At 42.5% G+C, this 23,917-nt stretch overlaps 1 protein-coding gene across 2 annotated transcripts in view; it reads right to left on the minus strand.

Annotated features, from left to right (window-relative positions):
- Positions 1-23,917, minus strand: part of ssbp4 (single stranded DNA binding protein 4) — an 86,466-nt gene that overhangs the window by 40,146 nt on the left and 22,403 nt on the right. For both annotated transcript variants that reach the window (XM_062423786.1, XM_062423787.1), the window contains exon 4: positions 21,407-21,491. In XM_062423786.1, coding sequence (XP_062279770.1) covers positions 21,407-21,491 — 85 coding nt within the window. The remainder of the gene's footprint in view (positions 1-21,406; positions 21,492-23,917) is intronic.

The raw sequence follows: 23,917 nt of genomic DNA on the forward strand, positions 1-23,917 counted from the left end.
ATGAAAGGAAGGCTGATACGAGGGACATGAAAGGCATTGTAGAGGCAAACAGAGCCGCAGACACAGCCTGCCTCAGACCCCCGCGCTGCCTTCAGCACTGTACAACAAGCCATTTAGGACATTAAAACAGCGAAACATCGTCAGAGCCGTTTCGTTATTCAGCTCAAGGCCGCCATCCAACTTTCTTTTAGCTGGACATTTCTACTCTGCTACCTCTTGACTGGAACATTACATTTCACTCAGTCAATGAAACGCCAGCAAAATGAGCTTCAATGAGAAAAAAAGAGGAAAAAGCCTATATAAGGAAAAGCCTTGTGGCTATCCTAAATGCATTTTTAAGCCCAACTGCCCAGTCAACCGCCACTTTTCGTTTGGAAAGGAGGCTCCAAAACGCAGGAGAGCGTGCACACTTCCACAGAGCTGAGATTTTAGAACTACATGTGTTTTCACCCCTACTGTTAATTGTCAAATTATCCTCCTTATTCGTGTTTAAATTTCAAGAGATTAAAAATAACAGTTAAAAATGAAACAAGATGACTTGCAGCCAACAAAGACGTTGCTCGTTGAACTCGTAAATTCGCCGAGGCCTCAGGATGGGTGTCGACTGTGGATGAAAGCCGAGTGAGTTTGAATGACTTTGACAAGATGGAGTAAAATGAGATTTTGATGTTTTTCAGAAGAAAGAAAAAGAAATCAAACCAAGGACGTTTTAGTATTTTTTTCTTTGAAACACAGAACAGACTAATTGTCTGTTAATAACTGAAGAGTGTCTATTCATAGACTAAGACAGGCACGCACACACACACACACATACACACACAGAGGACAACTTGATGACAGATGGAAAGAAATTAGAGGCAAAGTAGCATTAATATTCCATTTCTTAATAACAACCAAAACCCTTCCCCCACCTCTGGCACCAAACAGTCACACCCACGCACACGAAAACACACCCCCACACTCTCTCTCTCTCTCTCTTTCACACACACACACACACACACACACACACACACACACACACACACACACACACACACACACACACACACACACACACACACACACACACAAACACACACACAACACACACACACACACACACACACACACACACACACACACACACACAACACACACACAACACACACACACACACACACACACACACACACACACACACACACACACACACACACACACACACACACACACACACACACACACAGTCCTGGAGAGCATTTGGGCTCGGCCTGAGACAAACAGGAAAAATTCTCCAAATTCACCCGCTCCCATCCTCCTCCCTCTTCCTCCACTCCTTCCCTTCCCTCCTTTTCTGCTCTCCCGAACCCCCTACCCCAACTACAACCCGGTCTCTTTCCCCTTCCTCTCCCCTGATCCCCACCCCTCCTCCCCTTACTGCACCCACCCAGCCCTGCTGCCCTCCAGCCCTGCAGCCTCACAGCAAAGTAGAGAGCAATCCCTTGGTGGGTCAGCCAGATTAAACTGCCACTGTAATCCGCTTGGCTTTCACCTCCTTGTCCTCAGCCGAAGAGAGAGAGAGGGATGGAGGGATGGAGAGGAAGAGAGGAGGAGAGGAGGAGAAGGAGGGGGTAGAGGAGTAAAAGGGCAGGAGGATGGAGAGAGAAAATGTAAGATAGCAAAAGGAAGGGGAGAGAGAAGAGAGAGGAGGACAGAGGGGGAGGGCAGAGCTGGGGGAAGTAGCTAAATGACAACAAGGGCATGGAGAGAGAAAAACAAGGAGTGTGAAAAAAAGGAAAGAAAGAGAAAGCAGGAGAAACAGTACACAGCTGAATTAAAAGAGTATGAAATGGAGGAAGTGAATAATGAATCTCATAAAGGAAAGATATTAAGGACGAATGAGAGTCAAATAAACTGTGTTACGAGAGGGAGTGATGAAGGACAGCGGGGTAATCCCGGTGGCAGAGCTTCTGTGGCGAATAAGATGAACCAAACAGGAAACTGTGTTGAAGTACGCCCTTGTATTTGCGTAATGATGACATTTGTTTTGTATAAAATTTGTAGGAATTGACACAGTCCCCCCCCATGGCCAATCAGTGCCGAATCCTTCCCGTCATTTCGATCTGACCTGGAATTGTTGCGTCCCCTTCGGCCAATGACAGTAATAATGAAAAAGCAGGAGATCTGTGGTGAAACGCGCCATCGCCTCAAGTTTTATTCAAATCTCATCAGCGGCATCAGGGATTTGTCCAACATATGAAGGACAAAATTAGTCAATGAATCTGCAGCGGTGTTGTGACTGTTGTCAGTGGACCTGGTTCGTGTTGTTTGGAATGTAAATAATTATGATCACCAGTTACAGCTGCTCTCTGTCTGACTGTCACATGATGCTAACATTAGAGTGCGGCACCTATACATGTACATCCTAACTTGCGTAATAGCACGATTAGAGTGTTTACATGGTTTACTCTTTAATTAATAATTATTCTTATTATCAATTAATCTTCTGATTATTTCCTTAATTAATAATTTAGTCTAGAAAATGTCAAAAATATTGAAAAACACCCTTAATATACTACCAGGCTTCATGTCTCCAAGTTCCAAAATCGATATTTGCATTACTATCTTACATGACAAGAATAAAGCAGCAAATCCTCACAATTGAAACACTGAAACCAAAGAATGAAAGAACCAAATGATTACTTGCAGATTATTTTTCTCCCGATGGAATCAATTTGTCGACTAATCGCTGTCGCTCTAATATCAGCATCACGCTACTTCAGTCTTTGTTTCTGAGAGACAAGAGTCAGGCTGTTACAGGCATTTGAACAATTGTCCAATTCTGTCGTTTTCAGGAAAATGTAACCCAACTTATCCAATCACCCTAAGTTCAAATAATATGTCTGACTGTCTGGACGAATGTGTTACTTTTTGCACTAATGAATTTACATAGCGCTATCATGACGCTGCTATTACATGAGATGATAGCTCACGTAAAGGCAAATCACTGTTGCACAAAAATCTGATCGTTCCTCACCACAGGTTATTATGCTCTTTTGTCAATTACTACAGACTGTGCTGCACACATGTCAAGAGTAAACTGAAACACACATTAATCATATTATATTTACTACAATCACAACCTTTATGCAAACAAGATAAACAAGTCACCCTATGAGTAAGACAGTTTTGATCATCAGGGCCTTACTCTGTCTTGAGTCTGAATGTAGAAAACAATTTCAAGCCAATCAGAATAAACCAGCATCAATCTAAAACATGAAACACAACCAAATACCTTTCAGTGAATGCCAAGATACATTCTTTGTACGCTTACATACTTGGCTAATAAAGCACATTCAGATTCTGATTTATTGTCAATAGCACTTCAGTTGTCTAGTGTGCTCTTTGGGACATTTCATTTACAAGGTAAAACATAACTGTGACTCGACACCAAGCAGTAATCAATATCAGACACTTTAAACTAATTTGACTATTCTGATGCTGTAATATCAAAACAAACTGAATCCTGTGAAGCTGTGCTGTAAAGAGCAGACTAACATTATCGTCTGTGTGTGTGTGTGGGAGCAGGTCCGCTGGGTACATGGCAAAAGTGTTAAAGTGTGGAAAAGAAATAGAGTTAACAGGTATTCCCCTCCTCCACCCCCAACTGACAGATAGAGAGGGGGGGAGTGATGAGAGAGGGTGGGAGACGAGGGAGAAAGAGAGAAAAGAGAGGGAGAGGCAGGAAGAGGGAGGATATCCTGCGAGGAAAGGCTGTGATATATGAGCAGGCCACTTCAAACAAGCAGGGGGAGGGGGACACTCCTTCACCAATAAAACTAGGGGAGGCAGAAGGAGGAGAAGAAAAGAGTCGGAGAGAGGGAGCCAGATTTAAAGAGAGAGGTACAGTAGAACACTGTGGAGGGAAGTTGGTTTGTAAAGAAGTCTGATAAAGCACATGGCATAGATCTGAATGAGAGCAGGACGCCCCTCCTATAGCGCCACAATAAAACCTCCAAAAGTAGAAAAGGCCAGGCCTGCAGTAAAGTTACGTATAAACTAAAACTCACATGGGAGCAACTTTAATGCTGATATAAACCTGAACTAGAAATGAGAGGAAGAAAAAAACTTCAAACTAATGCTGAAACATAAATCCCATTAAATCTGAGAGCCAATCAGGCCAAAATTGATTATGCTGACTGATGGAGTCATTTATAGGGTGCTACGATAGTGACGGTAGACGTTTGGTCTGAAATGACCAAAAATGGCGAAAAATGACAATCAGTTTCCCAAAGCCCAAGATGACATCCTCAAATGTCTTGTTTTGTCCTGACCAACAGTCCACAACCCAAAAATATTCAGTTTAAGAAAACTAAATCAAGATATTCACAGTCAAGAAGCTGGAATCAGAGAATCTGGACACTTTTTTTCTTAAAGGTATACTATGCAGGATTTCTCAGTTGCTGTAAACTCAGAGCAGAGCAAAAGAGAGAAAGAGCAGCAAGAACAAAGTCATGAATCAGAGAAATAAAACTTTATTTTCTGATTGTTTCACAGTGGTTAAGTTATAAAGCTCAAATAAACATGCCCACGCCCCTACACAGCCCTTTGGGAAGGTGCAGCATTGTTGGATTTTGTATGAATGCAGAGCTTCATGCTCTCTGGTGTGGCCTCACTGCTCTGCATGGGTGTAGCTCAGCCCCACCCTCGCTCAAGCAGACACACAGACCTGCTGCTCTTTGTACATCCATGACACAGAGACAGAGAGCAGAGCAGAGAGATGGAGACTGAGATGTAACCTGGTTGCTACACTACAAGTCCTGTAGTGACCTCACAACTGTGCTGTTATTGGCTGGATGCTACACACTAACTGCCCAAAGACAGATGCCCAGAAACATCCTGAACACAGTGAAATAGTAAGAAAATACAGGCAGAGGGCAGAATCTCTGTAGATAAATACACCGCCACACCGTTCTAGTGTGTTATAAGTGATGATTGAGAGAGATTACTTTTGTATGAGTCTCTAGCTTCTTATGAAAACCCTGCATAGTATACCTTTAAATAATTACTTCAAATAATTAATCCATTATCAAAATAATTGGTTGATTAATTTAATAACTGGAAACTAATCGATTAACAATGCAACTCTAGTTAAAACATTTAACCTGCAAGTGAGATTTTTAAAAGCATTCATCCCAATATTTGCATTTTTGATTTTTAAAACTTCAGCATATTTACAGAGTGAAAAAAAACAAACAAAATAAAACTAATAAGCTCAATTTGTCAATAACAAAATAAGTTGCAGCCCTGCTTGAAAGTTAAGAGAAAAAAACCAAAGACACTCACACACAAACGTAAACACACATGGATACACACACCGCCATGTCTGTGTCCTTAAAAGAAGTGATTGATGATTTCAGGAAGGGGCTCTTGGGCAGAGGAAGTCCAGTCTGGGTCAGACTTCATCTACACAGCGAGGCATGGGCACCATCTGCATGCACTCACAAGTCACCTCCCACCCCCCTCACACACACACACACACTCATTTTGACATACGATACTTTTCCCCTCATGCTGTTTACTATATAATGTCTTTCCTCTGCTGTCAGACAGAAGCGGTGTAAGTGAGACAGGCAGGGGGGGGGGGGGGGGGGGGGGGGGGGGGGGCGCTCAGAGTCAAGGTGAGCGGCACGGGTTGGGCACAGCTACAGAGCGCACACACTACACACACTACAGATTTTAGGCTTGGTGTGCCACAGCGGGCCAGCATGGGGCTGTTTTTGACAGCAGCCATTACAACAAATAATTGAACAGCAAATGAAGACAAATGATATGATTGCAGAGCTCGTCCCAGCAGTCAATCCGCTATCTAGGTGGTTCCCATTCAAAGGCATTGATCAGCTTTACAACCTAAGTAGCTGGCCAGGAAACTAAATGGTGGCGATCAATGCTATTTAACAGGTTATTGACTGCTGACTGGTTGCCTGAGATCAAAATAGAGAGGGGGATGAAGAAATAAGCAAATAGAGGAATGGAGTGAAAACACATGAAATTGGAATCGGTTCCTTTGCTTCAGTGATGATAAATGGGAAAGAAAAACACTGAGACAGCAGAGAGCGGGGAGAAGGAGAGAGGTTGCATTTCTTGTGTGCGTGACTGAATATGCACGATCATGTGCATTTAATGAAGAAAGCAAGCAAGAAAGACAGAAAGAAAATAAATAAAAGAAGCCTGAAAAAAAGAAAAGCTCAGTCTGCATACAGTCAGTATCATCTAAAAAATCCCACTTGCATTTAAAGTTGTTTTAAGCTTCCTCAATGTGGTCTGTGTGCCTTTGTGTTCATACATGAAGGCTGCACACCTGAAAACTCCACACATTAGTTGTTCTTTTAGGGGGGGGGGGAATCAGCTCCAGAGAGAAGAAGCTCACCAGATTCAGCCGGTAGTTTCTGCTCCTCTTTGTTCAGCCGATCCTTCATGGAGCTTTCAAGTGGTGCACAAGCTGGCACATGACAACAGCTGCTTGCACCGCAATTACAACCTTTTGACTGCGTGCGCCTTCACATGTGTTTCTGCTGCCTATGTTTACAATGCATGAACCCGACTTGAGCCACCCGCTCGCTCATCAGGCCACTGGTTTGGGATCTGGCTTTGTGTCTGGGCACCTGAGTGTCGTTTGAGATCATTAATTATTGAAAATAACTATTACTGTAGTAACGAGGCTGACATCAGCCGACTGACATTTATGTGTGTGTAAATGTGTGTGTGTCCGTGAGGATGGGGTTGGAGGTGTTTAACAACCTTCAACAGTTCCCCGACCACGCAAGAGTTTAATACACACAGCAGTGTGTTACCATGGTGACTAGGCCCAGCTCTGGGGCCCGACTCATGAGGCTGCATGTTTGAGTGTATGTGTGTTATTTTCATGTGTGTTTGTGCATATGTGTGTGTGTGTATGTGTGTGTGTGTGCACGTGTTTGTTTGTGCATACGTGTGTGTGCATACGTGTGTGCGCGCGCGTGTGTGTGTGTACTGTAAAGCCAGCACTTAAGTGTACCAGCTGCATGTAGATTTAGTTGGGCCTCAGATTCAGCTTCATTTGTGATTGTTGTTCCAAATCTCAATTTCTATTTACATTTTCTGAGATTTACTTTAAAACAAAAACATGTTTGTTATTTTGAAAAAGCACAAGTGGCCAAGCTTCAATGAATCGCTGTATGCATATGTGAGTGTGAATACAGATTTAAATATGGCTATAGAAGATATGTGCCTGTGAGAATGTGTGTCTGTGTGTGTGTGTGTGTGTGTGTGTGTGTGTGTGTGTGTGTGTGTGTGTGTGTGTGTGTGCGCACACTCCCCTTGCCTTTTCTCAGTTCAGCAGAACCTCATTAATTCAGCAGGAATGGAAATCATTTCTGCACAGAGTGAACAGGAGACAGAAAGAGATGGAGAGGAAGACACATGGAAGGGTGGGATGTGTGTGTGTGTGTGTGTGTGTGTGTGTGTGTGTGTGTGTGTGTGTGTGTGTGTGTGTGTGTGTGTGTGTGTGTGTGTGTGTGTGTGTGTGTGTGTGTGTGTAGGGAGGGGGAACAATGAATACTCACATTTCTTAATTTTTACTTTACTGAAAATCATTCCATTTTTTTAATAATTTCATTTTCAGGATAAATAGCACAATAAATGTATCATATTAGTCACAAAAGGAATTCCACACAATAAATGCAATATTTGAATACTATGTAATCATAATTATATTACACTGTGATTTACTCATTTGTGTGACAACTCTTGGGAAATAAAACATATGTCTAATCTCAGGCTGCATTTATCTAGATTACAAGCTCATAAGGTTTATACTGTATGTCCTTAAACACAAACAAAGACTGGACAAACAACCAAATATAGCAAACGTCCAGATGGGTGTATTAATAAAAAGGTAATCTTCCTTATGTAGCAGCAGATCAGTGCAGAGCCTCCTCCATCCCTCCCTCTTTCCCTCTCTCCCTCTCTCCCCTCCTCCTGCCATCTCTCCATCATGCAGCCCGCCACCAGACAATATGGAGCAGACAGTAATCTGGCCATGCACTGAAGAGATTACAGCATCCAGCAAAACAGTCCAGCACTGAAGAGAGCAGCTCAATTCAGCACAACGCAGAGCAGCAAAGAGAGAAAGAGTTAAAGGAAACAATCTTCCAAACCAAAGCAGAAGTAGCAACATATACAACATGTCCAGCCAAACTGAGCTGGTCCAAACATTTAGAAGAAGTCTCTCTCTCTTCTCTCTCGTACTTAAAGAGTTTTGTACACTGCAGAGCGACGGCTGGTCGCACACGCTCCTTCAGTAAAAGCTGACCTTTTCAGGGTGCAACAGAGTGCAGTGCAGTGTAGTGGATCTCTCTATACCAAATGTCATTTTTTCCAGAAAAGATCTGAAGTGATAAAAACAGATCAGACAGCACCCACCGAACAGATAAGAGGAATAACACATGTACAGTATGCAAGCATGTGCACACACACACACACACACACACACACACACACACACACACACACACACACACACACACACACACACACACACAGTATCATTTTTTAAATCATTTTTTATGCAAGCATGAACACACACTAGAGCTTAAATAAGTCCAAACATTCAGTCAATACTGAAACAGATGTGCTGCCCTATTTATCCACTGAACTTAATCATGATAGATATAAATAACTGATCTGAAGGCTTACATCCAGACAGCAGACCCGAGGTTGGAAGTTCACACGTTGCAGTTGCTGCTAAGTACATGATGTGGATTTTGGGATTTTCTGAGCCCCTCACGGAAGAATTAACCCTAAACGGCAGCGGAGGCAGCCTCTGACCCCATGCTGACCTTAAGGCTGGCTAATAGCTGCAGTCCAGCTCACTCAGTGAGAAAATATCCACAACAGAAACAACAACAGTCACAGATGCACACACACGCACAAATACACTAATATATAAACAACAGTCTATTTATAGCTCTATTGTCTTTACTGTGCAAAATATATGCTGTAACTGTGAAGCACTAACATCAGTAGGGCAGAAAAGTCTGTTCTTTATGACACATTGGGACAGATGCAAGAAATGTACAGATTCGTTCTTAAATCATGCGTACGAGTGATTTACGAGGACTTGCCGCTTTCACCAATTTTCTCGTGTTTTGGATTTTCTCTTAGGTACGAACAAAATTTACGAGTGGTGCAGACCTGTCGTACCTGTTACACACAACCAACCTGTCGTTTTCCAAAGCAATAAAACATGACTGTTGCTGTCTAATTGTCAAATGGCAGTGAGCCAACGATATCTTGTCTTTTGGGGGAACTCCAATGTTACTGGGGGGGGCGGACATTGTATAGATAAGCAAGATATGACAATCAATTAATGAACACATAAAACCTCCACACGGGTATCAAGACCAAACAACATTGAATAATACAATACAGCCAAGCACGATACGGTAGCTAGCTATACTTTGCGGAGTGATGTAGCCTATTTTAGTTTATCAGCACAAATAAGATACAGAGGGGTCGAGCTTTTGATCATTACCCCCATCTCCAACTTCTTCTGCCGGCTATTCCTGCGTTGTCATCCCGAGTGTTAGCAGGTCTGTGCTGGTGATCAAAGTTATAGTTTAGCTCCCTGGCTGATGACACCCCTAGCGAGATGTTTTTGGCATCCAATTCATGGCAAATCATTTTTGTTTTTATTTCTGTGACAGTACGGGCAACAGCTGAGACAGCGTTCACAGCACGGGTCATTTTTTCTCATTCTTTGGTTTTCTCTGGACCTTTAATTCCACCACTAACACTAAATAATAATATGTGTTTCTGTTGATCTATTTCTGAGAGCGGGACCTCAGTCTGAGAGCTCGTAAAGTTCTTTCTTTTCTTTAGTGCCATTTTCATGACTGGAGCTTCTCTACAACCTGCCGGACGGCTGGCCTTATGTGGTATTTTGGGGGCGTCATTCATGTTAATTTACTATTCTCGGGAACACGCTTTCATTTAGAACAGGTGGGATTCATCACTTTTACGTATGTCATTTACGACTGTTTCCTGGTGATATGAGTGTTTGGTGCATCCCACGTGGCACACTAAATTCCACCTCACGAAAAAGTACGACAGATTTAAGAAAATAAATATGAACATGTTCTTGCATCTGGTCCAGTGACTGAGCTCCATTCTTATCTCATTTTTGGTATGGCACAAAATTCAGTGACAACTACCTGTTGTCTGTGGCTGTGTCATTAGCATCAGCTTCTTGACAAACAGAGGTTTAGAATAGTGAGCATAGGCTGCATGACATATACATCTGCCTTAAAGTGTTGTGTAATTCAAATCTAAAATTATTCCACCAAATATTGATTCATTAGTCCTTCTAAACAATTTCAGGGTTGTCAGCAGCCAATAGTTTGGAAATGGCCTCAGTTAAATTATAAATATTCCACTGTTATCACAGCAGACAGTCACTTTAAATGACAAACCCTATTTAGACCCAGTACTCTTAATTAAGTCTAAAAATCAAACTTGCAACATGGTGAATGCTTGAAATGTCACACTAAAAGATGGCTCATAAGTAATGTTAATAATGATTCATGTTAAAAACTAAAGCAACTCAAGTAAGCTGCTTACATAGTCTGTGAGTCAGTAAAAGGGAAAGTTGAATGAGAGAAAATGCAAGGATGGATGATAGAGGAAACAACGGGAAAAGCAGAAAGAGGAAGAGAACAGAAGCTAACAGCTACACTCAAGTTAAGAGGAATGAGAGAAAAGGAGGAAGATATACTGATTTATAAGATTAGACTTTTTCTCATAAAGACGGAAGAAACTTGAGAAGCTGAAAATAAACACATTCGATTGAAACAGAGGAAAACAGAAGAGAGGAAGAGGAAGAAAATGTATCAAAGTGGATGGTCCATCTTCATTTCAACACATCATGATCCATTTAAATATTGTTTTGTTTTAATGTAATTTATTGCCCACTAAGCGATTATTAATATAGCAGTATTTCCTCTTGTGACTACATTTTAAACCAAGATGACAGACAGACAGTTCAGATAAAAAGAAGACAAAACTAAGATTTAGCAGTAAAGTGGAAATGTAGCCGAACCTGAACCAAAAGAAGCTTCAGCAACAAGTTTTCAGGGTAAGCTTGCAGAAGTCCACTGATGAGCATAACTGCAAACCCCAAAACTACAACAACATACTGCATGTATTTTGAATTGTGCATTTAACACAGACTTTTGAGCAGGAAAGGACATACAGCAGCAATGGAGGAGGACCACGTTATTTTTCTTTTTACAATTTCTTTCAATTTGAATCTGCTTTCAGTGATTTCTTCATTTCTTGCGCATTCCTGTTTTAAATCCGTTGCCATTTCACACTTGAACATTACCTGCAAATATTCTATTCAATATCTGTGCAAACCTCTGCAGAAACCTTACTAAATTCATAGATGCAGTAACAGGAACACCATGAAGCTGACAAACTAGGCAGGTTGAAATCATGGCACTAATTTAGAATAGGTAGAAGAGTAAAGGTGTAATAGAGGTACAGGGAAAAAAACAGACTCAGAGACACAGATGTGAGTATGATGAAGGTGTTGTGGTGGAGAAAGAGACCAGAGAAAATGACGGTGTAGCTTAAAGTCGAATTTTGACGATGGGTAATGGTATGCTGATAGAGAGGAACTGATGAAGGTGTAGTAATAAAAGGAGGAAGCGCTGAAGGTGTGATGGTGGAGAGAGAGAGAGGAGAGAGCTGAAGGAGCCAGGTGTGGCAGCAGCCACAGAGGTAATCAGTGGGCCAATGGGGAGTCATTCCACTCAAAGCGAACGGGCTGCCGAAGTACCTGGAATAAAAATAATCATTACACTGCATTAAAGTCACTGTCTGTAAATATACCCTGGGCAGCAGTAAAGCATGCTCACTGTGGGCCCCACCATCAGGACACTCAGACACCTTAACGCACACACACACACACACAAATATGTAAATACATACAAATGCAAATACTTCTGAGAACGGGAGTTTTCTCTCCGCACAAACGGTGTGAAAATCAGCGACTCCCCTGCTGATTATGTGCATTCACCCTGTCATCACAAAGACGAGCTTTTAGCAGAAACAAACTGTTCTCCAAATATAACTCAACCAGCTCAAAGCGCATTCATTATCCCTCCTATAACTTATAAGTGTTATTTTAGCAACTGAAACCCCGACAGAGGCTTGAATTAGATCTCTCTCACACATTTATTCTGCCTCTCAGTATTGCTGCCTTTGGAAAATGAGGATTAAGTCTGCATTTAGGAGAATTTAAATTGCAAATAAGGCTTTGGAATTGTTTTAGTCTTTAATCCTAGCAGGGAGGGCCTCAATGTAATGCAAAGTTGAGACAAGCGAACATCTCAGGCATTCATCAAGGACTGTGTTTGTTTCGCCACTCGGTTCAGTGAGACTTAATAAGCAGGGTGTCCGATCAGCACCTCACACACACACACACACACACACACACGCAAATGCGCACATACAGACACACACACGTGGATATGTGCACACAAACACACTTCTGCACACGCGCCTCCACCCATGGGCTCATTGATAGAGCGGCCAGTTTATTTTGGTTGTGAGTTTGGGTGTCCAGCTGGTACTTGAGACTGGTGGACTGGCAGAGCTGTGCAGCAGACAGCAGACGCAAACACACAGACACACACACGCTGTGCCAGGGACACACTGTGCCAGCCTGCAATGTTTGCCAGCTACAAGCCTGTCCACCACCACAAAGAGAGGCAGAGGCAAAAGGAGAAAGGGCAAGACAGAGAGTGTGTGAGTGGGTGAGTGAGGGAGAGAAAGATTGTGAGAGTGGACACAAAATGAGGAAGAAAAGATAAAAGAATTGTTTTCGTGAAAAAAAGAAAAAGAAAAAGGGGTCTTTAGCAGAAAAGCAGCTCTATACTTAGAGAGGAAGTGAAGCTAAAGTCACCTGTTCACTCAGAAGACAGTCATTATGACCACTTATTAATCATCATAATTGATTTCTCAAAGGAATTTGGATCTGCTGTGTTTGCATTTGGACATAAAACCAAGGGCTTCTGTGTTTGCTGAGGTCAGTATTGTATTGTGTTACACTGAAGAGCAGGAGACATTATTCAATTCCATCAGCACCTATATTCCTGCCTTTATTCCTAATCAAAGCTCAACTCTGGTTTAATGCTACCACTCGTGCAGTTAGGCAGGAGATACACTCCAAGTGTCCTACCAGCATCTCATGTATCGTTTGGCTAATTTCCAACAGAGTGTCAAGGCAGAGAGAGATAAATATGTCACACCCCTATAGACCCAAAGTAAATTATCCTGAAGCAACACCTGATACCTGTGAATATTTACATTTACAGATCTCACCTCCTACTGCAGTCCATCACAGTTTACCTCCTCAGTTAATACTCCTCAACTTAAAACACATTTCCTTCCTTGTTGAAACATATTATTTAACATAACATAAGGAAAAGTGGTACATGTTCTTTGGCAAATATTCCCACGCAGCTAAGTATGAAGGTTGCATGCAAACCCTTATAAGAAGTTATAGTGATTAGGGAACCAGATTGGTTGATGTTGAAAAGGGGTCATTTTTGTGTTGTGAGGGATAAAACTTGAAAGTTTATAGATGATAACAGACAAAAGCACCAATTACACAAACAGTGTGGTGTGGTGATAGCAGCAGCACAAAGCAATACCTTGAATCTTACATAACTGTTGCAAGAATCACCACAAAATAATATGTGGGGAGGCTCTGAAATCTACAGACCTGAACAAAAAACATATTGATACAATTCACAAACATCCATAAAATGTTTAATATATAACACATAACACAACAACATCCTTTAGATAGATAGACGATACAGACATACAGAAACCTATCATATTTCTCTTCTTATTTGGGTTATATTGTTATTGTAGTTGTGAATTGCTATTAAGTACATGTTGCATGTAATGTTAAAACATACATGCAAATCCATACAGGCGCTGTTTTGTCGAAGAATCGTTACTGAAAATCTGCGATTCCCTTTTCATCCATAATCTTACAGACTTAGAAATGTTCACAGTTTGACAAACACTTCTGTAAATTCCTCGGTGGTCAGTACAGCAGCAAGCATTCAAGCTTGACTAAAAATCCGACTTTTCTCATATCATGTCCACTACAGCAGTTCCAGTGTGAGTTGATTTCATTTGGGGGTTTGGCGTAAAGAAGAAATAGCTTCTCAAACACTCCGAGCAAACCAACAGGAGTGTATGTTTAAAGATAGGTTTCACTCCCTGGGACCTGCCTGACGATCCTTGTAAGCATCGTCAGTGTTGTAGACCTAATGAGGAACGGCAGTAATGGAGTGCAACTCCAAGCCTTCCTCCACAAAAGAGAGAGCAGGGAGCTCCGCAGCTGGAAAAAGTCAAGAGGAGCAGGGTCTCCAAATTTACAGTTCACAGTTACCTTAAGTTGGTGTAACCGCGCTCCTGACTCTTCTCGTCTCTTCTCTCAGACACAAAGTTATAAAAACGTAAACTCAGCACAGGCTGCCAAAGCAAAGTTCGAACTAAGCAGAAGCAAACACAGCAGAAGCATCATAATTGCATTCATTTGTGCAGGACAGGGTCTTTTTAAACAATGGATAAATAGATAAGTGGATGTGGTAGGGAGTCGCCAGTGTGTGTGTGTGTGTGTGTGTGTGTGTGTGTGTGTGTGTGTGTGTGTGTGTGTGTGTGTGTGTGTGTGTGTGTGTGTGTGTGTGTGTGTGTGTGTGTGTGTGTGTAGAGCACAGTCAGGAGACGCAAGCTTGGCAACAGAAACATCACAGACACCTCCGGCACGGAAGGTCGCCCTCGAACTTCCAACCCCTTGACAAATTGTTCACTCCAACTCTCCACAGTAAACTGGTTACAGTCGAGACAAACAAGTGATGAATGTTGCTTTTTTTTAAATTTATTGGACCGTAATTTATTTCCTGAAAATGACTAAACTGAAACAGAATTGGCAGCGTTCACCCTAGTTTCACTGGGAGAGATAAACAAATGCCCCGAGGAGTTTCCACTATTTCCCAGAATAGAGTATTCATTTAAAGCATTCGTTTAAATTTTATGGATGATGATGTAGCAACTAAGAGGGCATTCATGGGTAACTGGGTTAGGGAAATTAAATGGGACTCGGGTGGAAATCTGCATGCAGGGAAGGAAAGTAAACGCTGCAGGGTTTAGCTTTTACAATAACTTTGCTCAGGCAGACTTGTGGCACTTACGCCGCTCTGGCTAGCAGGATGCAATGAATATAGCTCGTACTAAACTCAGATAAACTATGAAAAAAGCTGACTTAAAAAAAAAGAGTCCCCACTGTCTTCAGACACCTCTTTCTTCCTGCACACTCATACATCTCCCTCTCACCTTCTCTAACTCCCTCCTGCTTTATGTCTCTGCTTCTCTCTCTCTCTCTCTCTCTCTCTCTCTCTCTCTCTCTCTCTCTCTCTCTCTCTCTCTCTCTCTCTCTCTCTCTCTCTCTCTCTCTCTCTCTCTCTCTCTCTCTCTCTCTCTCTCTCTCTCTCTCTCTCTCTCTCTGTCCCTTGTCTTTTTGTCCATCCGCGCGTTTCTTGTCTACCGTTTGTCCGTCTCCATGTCTGTCTCTGTCAAACACAGATCCAGGAGCCCATGCTCACGCGCCGGCAGAGTCGAGATCAAATGCTAAACCTCGGCACAGTTTAAGCTTGCCCGGAATGAACCTGCGAGGAAGGGAATCATAAACAGTGTTTGATCTTCTGCTTCTGTCACTTCCAGACCTCCAGCCGAACACACACACAGCTTGAGGGCAGCACTTTCAGGCTTTGTTGCTTCCCTCAGATAGGGAAAGGTATACACAGACAGAGGAGCTGACTGGCCTTTTTCATTTAGACGGTAACAACAGTAAACAACGGCACACAAAGACAGCGTCCTCTCGCTCAACGCCCGTTCGCCTGCACTTCACGCACTGTTTGATATTAAAAGACGACACAGGCGCAAACTGAGGATGTAGGAGATGGGGTGGGGTGGGGGGGGGTGTAAGATAGAAAGACAGATAGAGACAGACAGAAATGGAGACACAATGTTGTGGCATTTGTGTGTAGACTATTTTTTATTTCTTTTATAATTTAAAGCGAAAGCAGCCAGGAGAATCTGAAGAAAACATTGCCGTGCCAACGCCGACTCCATTCCTCTGCTCTCTCTCTCTCTCTTTCTCCTCCTCATCCCTCCATCCATACCTACTCTGCCTATATTATGGATGTTATTATTATTCCTGCATGTCGTCATGTCGCCCCCGCTTCTCTCCTTCCCCCGAGCAAGAAAGCGGGCACTGCTGGCACCCAGCCAGATTACCCAATCAATCTCCTCTGAGAAAGGGGGAGGGCGGCGGGAAGAGAGGTGGAGGGAGGGACGCAAAAGGAGAGAGGGGGAGGAATAAGAAAGAGAGCGTGGAACAGAGAGTAAAGAAAAGAAAGAGCGGCAGGAGGGGGTTGGAGGATAGTGAAGGGGGTGTTGGCGGAGAGGAATTGAAGCAAGAAAAACAGTGCAGGATGAGTAAATTCTGTCTTTGAAAAAGGACAGAGACAAAGAAAGAGACGGCTTTGAAAGGAAAGGAAGGGTTTCAGCAGACGTGGCGTTAAAAATAGGCGAGCGAGCACCTGGTCCAGCTACACAGGGAGTTGTGGAGAATTTGAGAGCACACACATGAAATCACACACAGCCAGTGCAGACAAAGGCTTGGCCATCAACGGTTGTTTACAGAGTGCAGCTCCTCCCCTTGTGCCACCTGTTACTGTGGTCCAGCCGAATCAAATGTTTAACCCTCTCAAAGAATCCCCAGGAAACAGTCAACACTGCACCTCGATCTATGTACAGCTTGCAGGTCAGGCCTGCGAGAACATCTACTTTCATCACCTTTTTTGTCAAGATTCATCAATTTAGAGCTGAATGAATCAGTTAATCAATTAAAAGTTCGAGCAAAAATGCCAAATATTTGCTTGTTCGAGCCTCTCAAATGTGAGGTCATGATACATTTAGTCTTGTAATGTATGATTGTGAAGTGTATATTGAGTTTCAGAGTCTGGGAAACCATGTGCAGCTTGTGTGATTATATTTTGACATGTCGTAGACAAGATGTAGGAAAGAAAATTGGCAGATTACTAGGTCATAAAAATAATCATCTGTTGCTGCTCTAAATCAATTACACTACTTCAGAAAGAAGTGACAAATGCTTTCTGAAATAGCTTGTTTGTCTAAAAACAGTTATATTTGATATTTAGATAGTCAATTAACAATAATATAAAAGACGGAAAAAAGCAGCAAATCTGGAACTGGAACCAGGAATGTTTTGCTTGACCCCAGCAACTAATTTATTATAGTTGTTAACCTTAAATTTCCTTGATTAAACAATTATTAGATGAATCATTTCAACACTTGATTAAATTTACAAATGTATACATGCTGTTTTTGGTTTATTTATGAAGAATATGCAGCTTGCTGAAGAAAAATGTCTGACGGCCATATTTAACTCCATCTAAACCTTCATCATGACAGTTCCCATCAGTAAGCCGAGAGCTGAGTGGAGTCAGTGAAGCACTGCGATGTGAATGACGCACTTGTGGCACTAAATCTGTGACACTCCGCAGGCAGTGAACCCGGATTGGCATGAATCGCAGATGTTCAGGGTTGCGACCTCTGGCTGGGGCAAAGCAAAATGTCTGCAACAACAAGACCGAGTGTATCACTTCCTGAAAGACTGTTTGTCTGTGATTGCAAGTGTGTGGGTGTATGTGTGTGTGTGTCAGAGCAGAGAAAACAGAGACTCATTCTTCTTCCTGCTTTAATGTGCGCAAAAATGTGTGTGCGCGCGTGTGTGAACAAGTGTGCCTGCTCGCTCGTCAATATGTATGCTTTCTTCATCACAAAGCTCCCATCCTTTAATCATTCATATTGAGTTACTAAAGACGTGCCATGTTCTCATAATCAAACACGTTTCCTCAACAAAGTGCTCTTTTGAGGAACATCCAAATTCCAGCCAAAAAGACAACTATAAGACGCGCCGATCTCATTTAGGAAATAAACATGATTAAAAGGCAATGTGAAGAGAAAGGACAGAAACACAATTCCAACAATTAAGAAGACAAGAGAGAACACTTAAATTACTTTACAGAGGTACAAGACTTCAGACTGTTCCAGCTCTTCATGATACAGTATCATCCCGCTTACTTTGAGTGTGAGCGCTCATTTGCATACGAGTGTGGGTGTGTGATATGCACACAAACGTGCCTGCATGCGCGAGTGTTTGCGCGTGAGCTCGAGTGGCTATGATAGCAGATTCACCGTCCAGGGGTGAAGCCAGACCAGCGATCCAGCTAGTCAGAGGCCTCCAGTTCTGGGAGTGCGGCCAGGGCTTCAATCCCACCACATTCCCCTGGATTAGCTGTCAACCAGTCCCCAGATCTGAGGATTAGCACATTATATTCCATTATCTTTCCCAAACTGGAGAGTCCACAAAGTCTACATCATCGCTCACAATGGCGGCCAATAGGACAGGGTTGAGTAAGAGGTGCCTTCAAACCGGGCCAAATTGAGCCAAACTGAGCTGAGCCAAACCAAATCTGTAACTAAGACCGTACTCTGGCTTAAATTCGCCTATCAACCAATTTAGTTCCAGGAAACAAATAATCAAAGTATCTGTCGAAATATTATTTCAGATATTTTTCTCATTGTTGTCTACAATAAACTAACAGGGTAGCTACCACAGAAGACTATAAATTCAAAATAAAAAAAACATAATACAACATAAAAACAAACCAATCCTGGTTTATCTTGCACACATTCCTGTCTCACTATTCCTGCTGAGCGACACACAGAGCAGAGCGTGTGCGACTCCTGGGAGCTGTGTTGTTTTTCACTCTGTGATCCGGGGGGACTCGGGGGGAATGAGGGAGCCGTTATCAGCAAGGGGCCGTGATAGAGACTTGATCAGGCCGTTGGTCTGCGGGGACCACGGAGCCAGAGTTAATCAGAGACAGACAGACCCCTCATCACCCTGGGGATTCACACGCTCCGACCCTGACACTCTCTTTCTCTGTCAAACAAACGCACAAAGACACACGCGCACGGCGACAGTCACAAAAGCACATGTGCTAACTCACACCTACTCCTGCATTTTAGTTTTGTCAGAGCCTCTGCCACACCCTCTGTACACGCACACACACTTCACGGTCTCGTTTTACTGGTGACTGTTCTGCGTAAAAAGTTCCAGCATTTACCAAAAGAAAGTAATTTTTTAACATTCCTGGTGTACTATAAAATAGCATAATATATAGCCCTATATATCGCAGCCATGAAATATTTTCCTAAAGAGCAGTAACAGTAAACATAGATGATAACAGAAAAACATATTCCACCCTATCAGATACATAAAGGGAACTAAAGGTACCATTCTTACATTCATAATGTTTTTTCGAATGTGACACCAACAAATCAGCCCACTCTGGCAGACAGCTCGCTTACTCTGACCTCCTGAACTTGAGCCAGGTCAAAGGTCAAACAATACTGTCTGAATCCTTGAACTACAACAAAGTTATGTGTTTCAAAATGAGCACGCAGGACCTTGTCGCCTCAATTTATTCAACTTGTGTGAAACTGCTGTTTCAGTCTATGTTTCATGTATTCATTCTACGGTCAAATACACAGCCGCAGAAATGATCCTGACTGATTTATGTAGCCAGACGCTGAAACACACAGAGTTTTGAAATGTGTCTTTTACGGCGCCCCAATTTGAAGCTTGAAGTTCAGCCATATATTGACCAGGCCTGTCAAACCGCAGCCGTTAAAGAGCTGACATGCAGGTATCCAGCTGGCCTACCTCTGGAGAAAGGTGTAGGAAATTATATGGCATTTAGATTAATTAGACACAGTTGTCAGATTTAATTAACTACTAGGTTTAATTAACCATGTAATTAATCTTATGGTGGTCCAACACATGCATGCACAGACAGGCACAGAGACACACACATCAGCTCATGCCCCCCCACCCCCACACCCCCCACACACACACGTATAGTACATGCACAACAAATGTAATCTGTTCAGCTGACAAGTGCACACACTTTTGCTGTCAAACCTCATAAGAGAGTTCAACTGAATGGGCGACTGGCTACAGGCTAAAACAGCCTGAATGAATCGTGTATGGTAAGAATAGCACCTCTAATCCATTTCAGGTTTCACTCCTGCCCATGTGAAATGATAATCTAGTAGCTAAAGCAGTCTGTACGGTCAACATAACACCCGTGTAATCCTTATTCAAACACATCTCAGGCAACATACTGCAAATATTTCTTTCAGCATGGACAAGTCAAAAAGAAAGACGTTGAAGGTGAAGTGTAGAAATCCATTTTAAAACCCAAACTGACAGAAAGTAAGACGGTTAAATCTGCGAGGGCCACAATCACAAAACCAAATGGTTATTTGCAATAATGAGAGCTGAACCAATAAAGACTTTCAGTTGTAGTTGATTCGCTCATACATCAACCAGCTTGTTCAACAAAATGTGTGTGTTGAATAGGTTACTGATCGACTGCTTCGACTCTTCAGAAGATGAGAAGGTCAAGAAGGCCGAGGACCCTGACCTTTCATCACCCCGTCCAGCCCCTGCAGCCACAGCTGGCGTAGCCTATATGTCCTATGTGTGTTTATATGCATTGTGTGTATGTGTGTTAATGTGCTTGTGTGATCAGCCAGCTGCTTTATGTGCTTTGACCTTTACTGAAGCCAAGAGTGGACCAATAAATAGCCAGGCAGTGCTGTGACCTTTGACTTCAGACCGACAGTATCGCTAAGAACCGAGGGTTCAGGGGTCAGCGTATGAGGAAGTGCGGCCAGCAGCTGAGGTACAGCGTTATGCTGCTCAGGCAGGTGTTAGAAAACTGATATCTAATCAAGTCTGATCATGTGAAATGTGACAGAACAGCTTGAAGACTCTAACTAGACTTTAAAAATTCAAAGATGGAATTTCCCATGAAATATAGAAGCGGTGTTCATAGGTGCTGCATTTTTTAAAAGATTGCTATTTCAGACATCTGGCTCAGAGTCTGTCCCATCCAGAACAGAGGCTGCAGCAGAGCAGACACACCAGACACAGACATGTCAAAACAGGAACCAGCAGCATTAGCACAGAAAAAAATAATCCCTTCTTTCTGATACACACTCTGCATGTACTCGTATGTCCTCACAAGCACATGTGCATGAGTGAGTGAGTGAGTGAGTGAGTGAGTGAGTGAGTGAGTGTGGATTGGTGTATATTTGTGCCCCAAACGCCTCATACACAACTGGAGGGTTGGTTAAGTTCACTCACATAGTCATGGAAAGCCTTGGCCTCGCTGGAATGTTCGCATGTCTCCCTCCGGTCCGGGGCAGCGCAGTACAGATCCCAGAATACACTATGCACGAGACAAGAGAGCAACAGCAGTTAGACATTTTACTCTGTGATCTAAAGACATATTATGTTGCTGATTTGTGTGTTTCTGTTGTGGATATGGTTGCAAATCTCTAATGGAGACGAGTGCTGAATGAGTGGATAAAGTGAACTGATTGAGCTGCAGTGACTCATAAGACAACTAACAAATAGGGCTCAGTTTTATTTGAAATGTTTCCATATGATTCTTGATACATTATTCTTTGTTCATTTGACAAACAGCAAACTTCTCAAACACAAAGTAGGATATCTTCATACTCAGCTGCAAAGTTCACACATTTCAGGAGCCGGAAGCAGGAGAAGGAACCATATTGCAACAAAAACAAAAGCAAATCATTGCACACTACACATGTTATGTCAATATTATTGGTGGGTTCTTTATCAAATCAAGAGCAGCTGTGATGGCACTGTTTAATGCTGTCCTTACACAGGCAGGTATGCTAAGTACTACGCTAAAATAAAATTGTACTGAAGAAGACCAGCAGCGACCAAAACATTAGTTTAATTCGATTCAATAAATATATTAAATGATGAGCAGCATAGTACAAATTGGCAACGTTATGATATGAATCAGGAAATATCAAACGATTCTGCTGCTAACTTTCAGTAATGGACAGTTTTCAATACTCACACTGTATGCAACAGCATTGAGGTTAGATATTCAGCTCTATTAAAGAGCAGATCCACTGCAGACTTAACTTCACAACACGGTCCTAAATTCAGCTGCAGGGAGCTTTTACGCAGGAAGGAAGGGTCACCAAATGTTCATCTCTGCCTACCCTGGTGACCTGCAGGTTATTGACCAATCAGCTGTGATTATGTTACTTACTGCCCAATCAACCGTACTCATATTGGTTAATTAGACCAATCCTACTCCTCCAGGGCAGCAGGGGCCAACAGGTCCCTCTCCAAATGGGCCCTTAATTACTGCACTGAAATTAAGTACCTGCCAAGCCGGTCCACATTAAGGGGTTCTCCTTCTTCAAGATATTGATTTCATGGACAGTGAATTAAAAAAAAAGGAACTGCTGAAGTCATGAGAGGAATTTCTTGCTGTCATTTAAAGGTGCAAATAAACTGTTAGATGCATTCTTTGTGCTGATGCTAGGAACAGCCGTGACACTTGATATGACAGACTGCGAAATGGAGCAGAAAATACGAGCTGATCGCCCATAACTGTCAGAGAATCACTCACTAACACCCTGACACATGTTTCGCATGTACCATTTTTCAGTGTGCAAGATTTTTATCCTGGACCCTCTGAGTTTGATGGTTTAGGGATATTATTGCTTCACTTCAGTTACAGTAAAACATTACTTATCATCAATCTACACTTTCCTTTATGTTCTTTTAATTTACAACTCGTTATTTGAGGGCATCAAGAACACCGGAGTGCAGCGATAAGTGTCCTAAAAATAAATAAGACCAATAAACAATACATTTCAACACCGCGGCACACACTACCAATCACTCAAAGCATATGAACTAAAATAGAATAGTATTATTAAAGTATTTAAAGATTAAAAGACAGAGTCATGCCCTGAGGCGTTAACCAAGCACTGGGGTCCCGTCTAAACAAGAAGAGCACTGAAGAACAGAGAGGGACAGCGGAGAACACATATGGTGTGTGTGTGTGTTTTTGTGTATCGGGGCGATTGTGCTGCCCTTCTGTCACTTGACAATAAAGCCAGTGTACATTATCATATCTATCAGTTTGGTGTTAAAGAGATTGCTGCTCCGTCAGAGACGAGGCGCAGCGAGAAGGCGCGACCATCGCAAATCCAATCAGCTCTCAGGGAAATGAAATGGGATGCAGGTTACAGTTTGTTACCGAAAAAGACACAACCAAGTGCAGACACAGGGGTAAGGGCAAGGTGATCTAACATCTCCTGGCCTGTGGAGTCGTAAATATATTGCGATTTGAACAGCTGACCTGCGTCTGTGTGAGCCACGCGGGGAAATCTCATTCTCTGTCTCTCTGCATAATCTGAAGCTGGATCGCTCATGGACAAGACTAAATGTAGAAACCAAGGCTTTCATTATTCTGATATTATTTTAGGTGGTTGATCTAGAGCACATTCTTCTCAGTATGTAGAGTTTAAAAGGGAAGAAAAGGAAGGTGGATGGAGCCATTAGGTGTAAAGACGTGCTATATTAGGAAGTGAAATTACTCTAATGTTGAACTAATGAAATGCAGATTTTCAGCTTCAGCTGCAGGGTTCATTGGGGGGGTTCTGTCCTCATCTACTGTACCATCTTGTATAACCACTGGGGACGAATCCAGGCAACATCTGGATGTGACCATTGTTAGCTCGGATTTGACAATCCCACCCACATTTAGAAGAAAGAGCCCATGTCATAGTTGTTGTCTCTTCTTTTTCACTGACACTA

Source organism: Scomber scombrus, chromosome 8 (assembly GCF_963691925.1).
Source record: "Scomber scombrus chromosome 8, fScoSco1.1, whole genome shotgun sequence".
Lineage (NCBI taxonomy): Eukaryota > Metazoa > Chordata > Actinopteri > Scombriformes > Scombridae > Scomber > Scomber scombrus.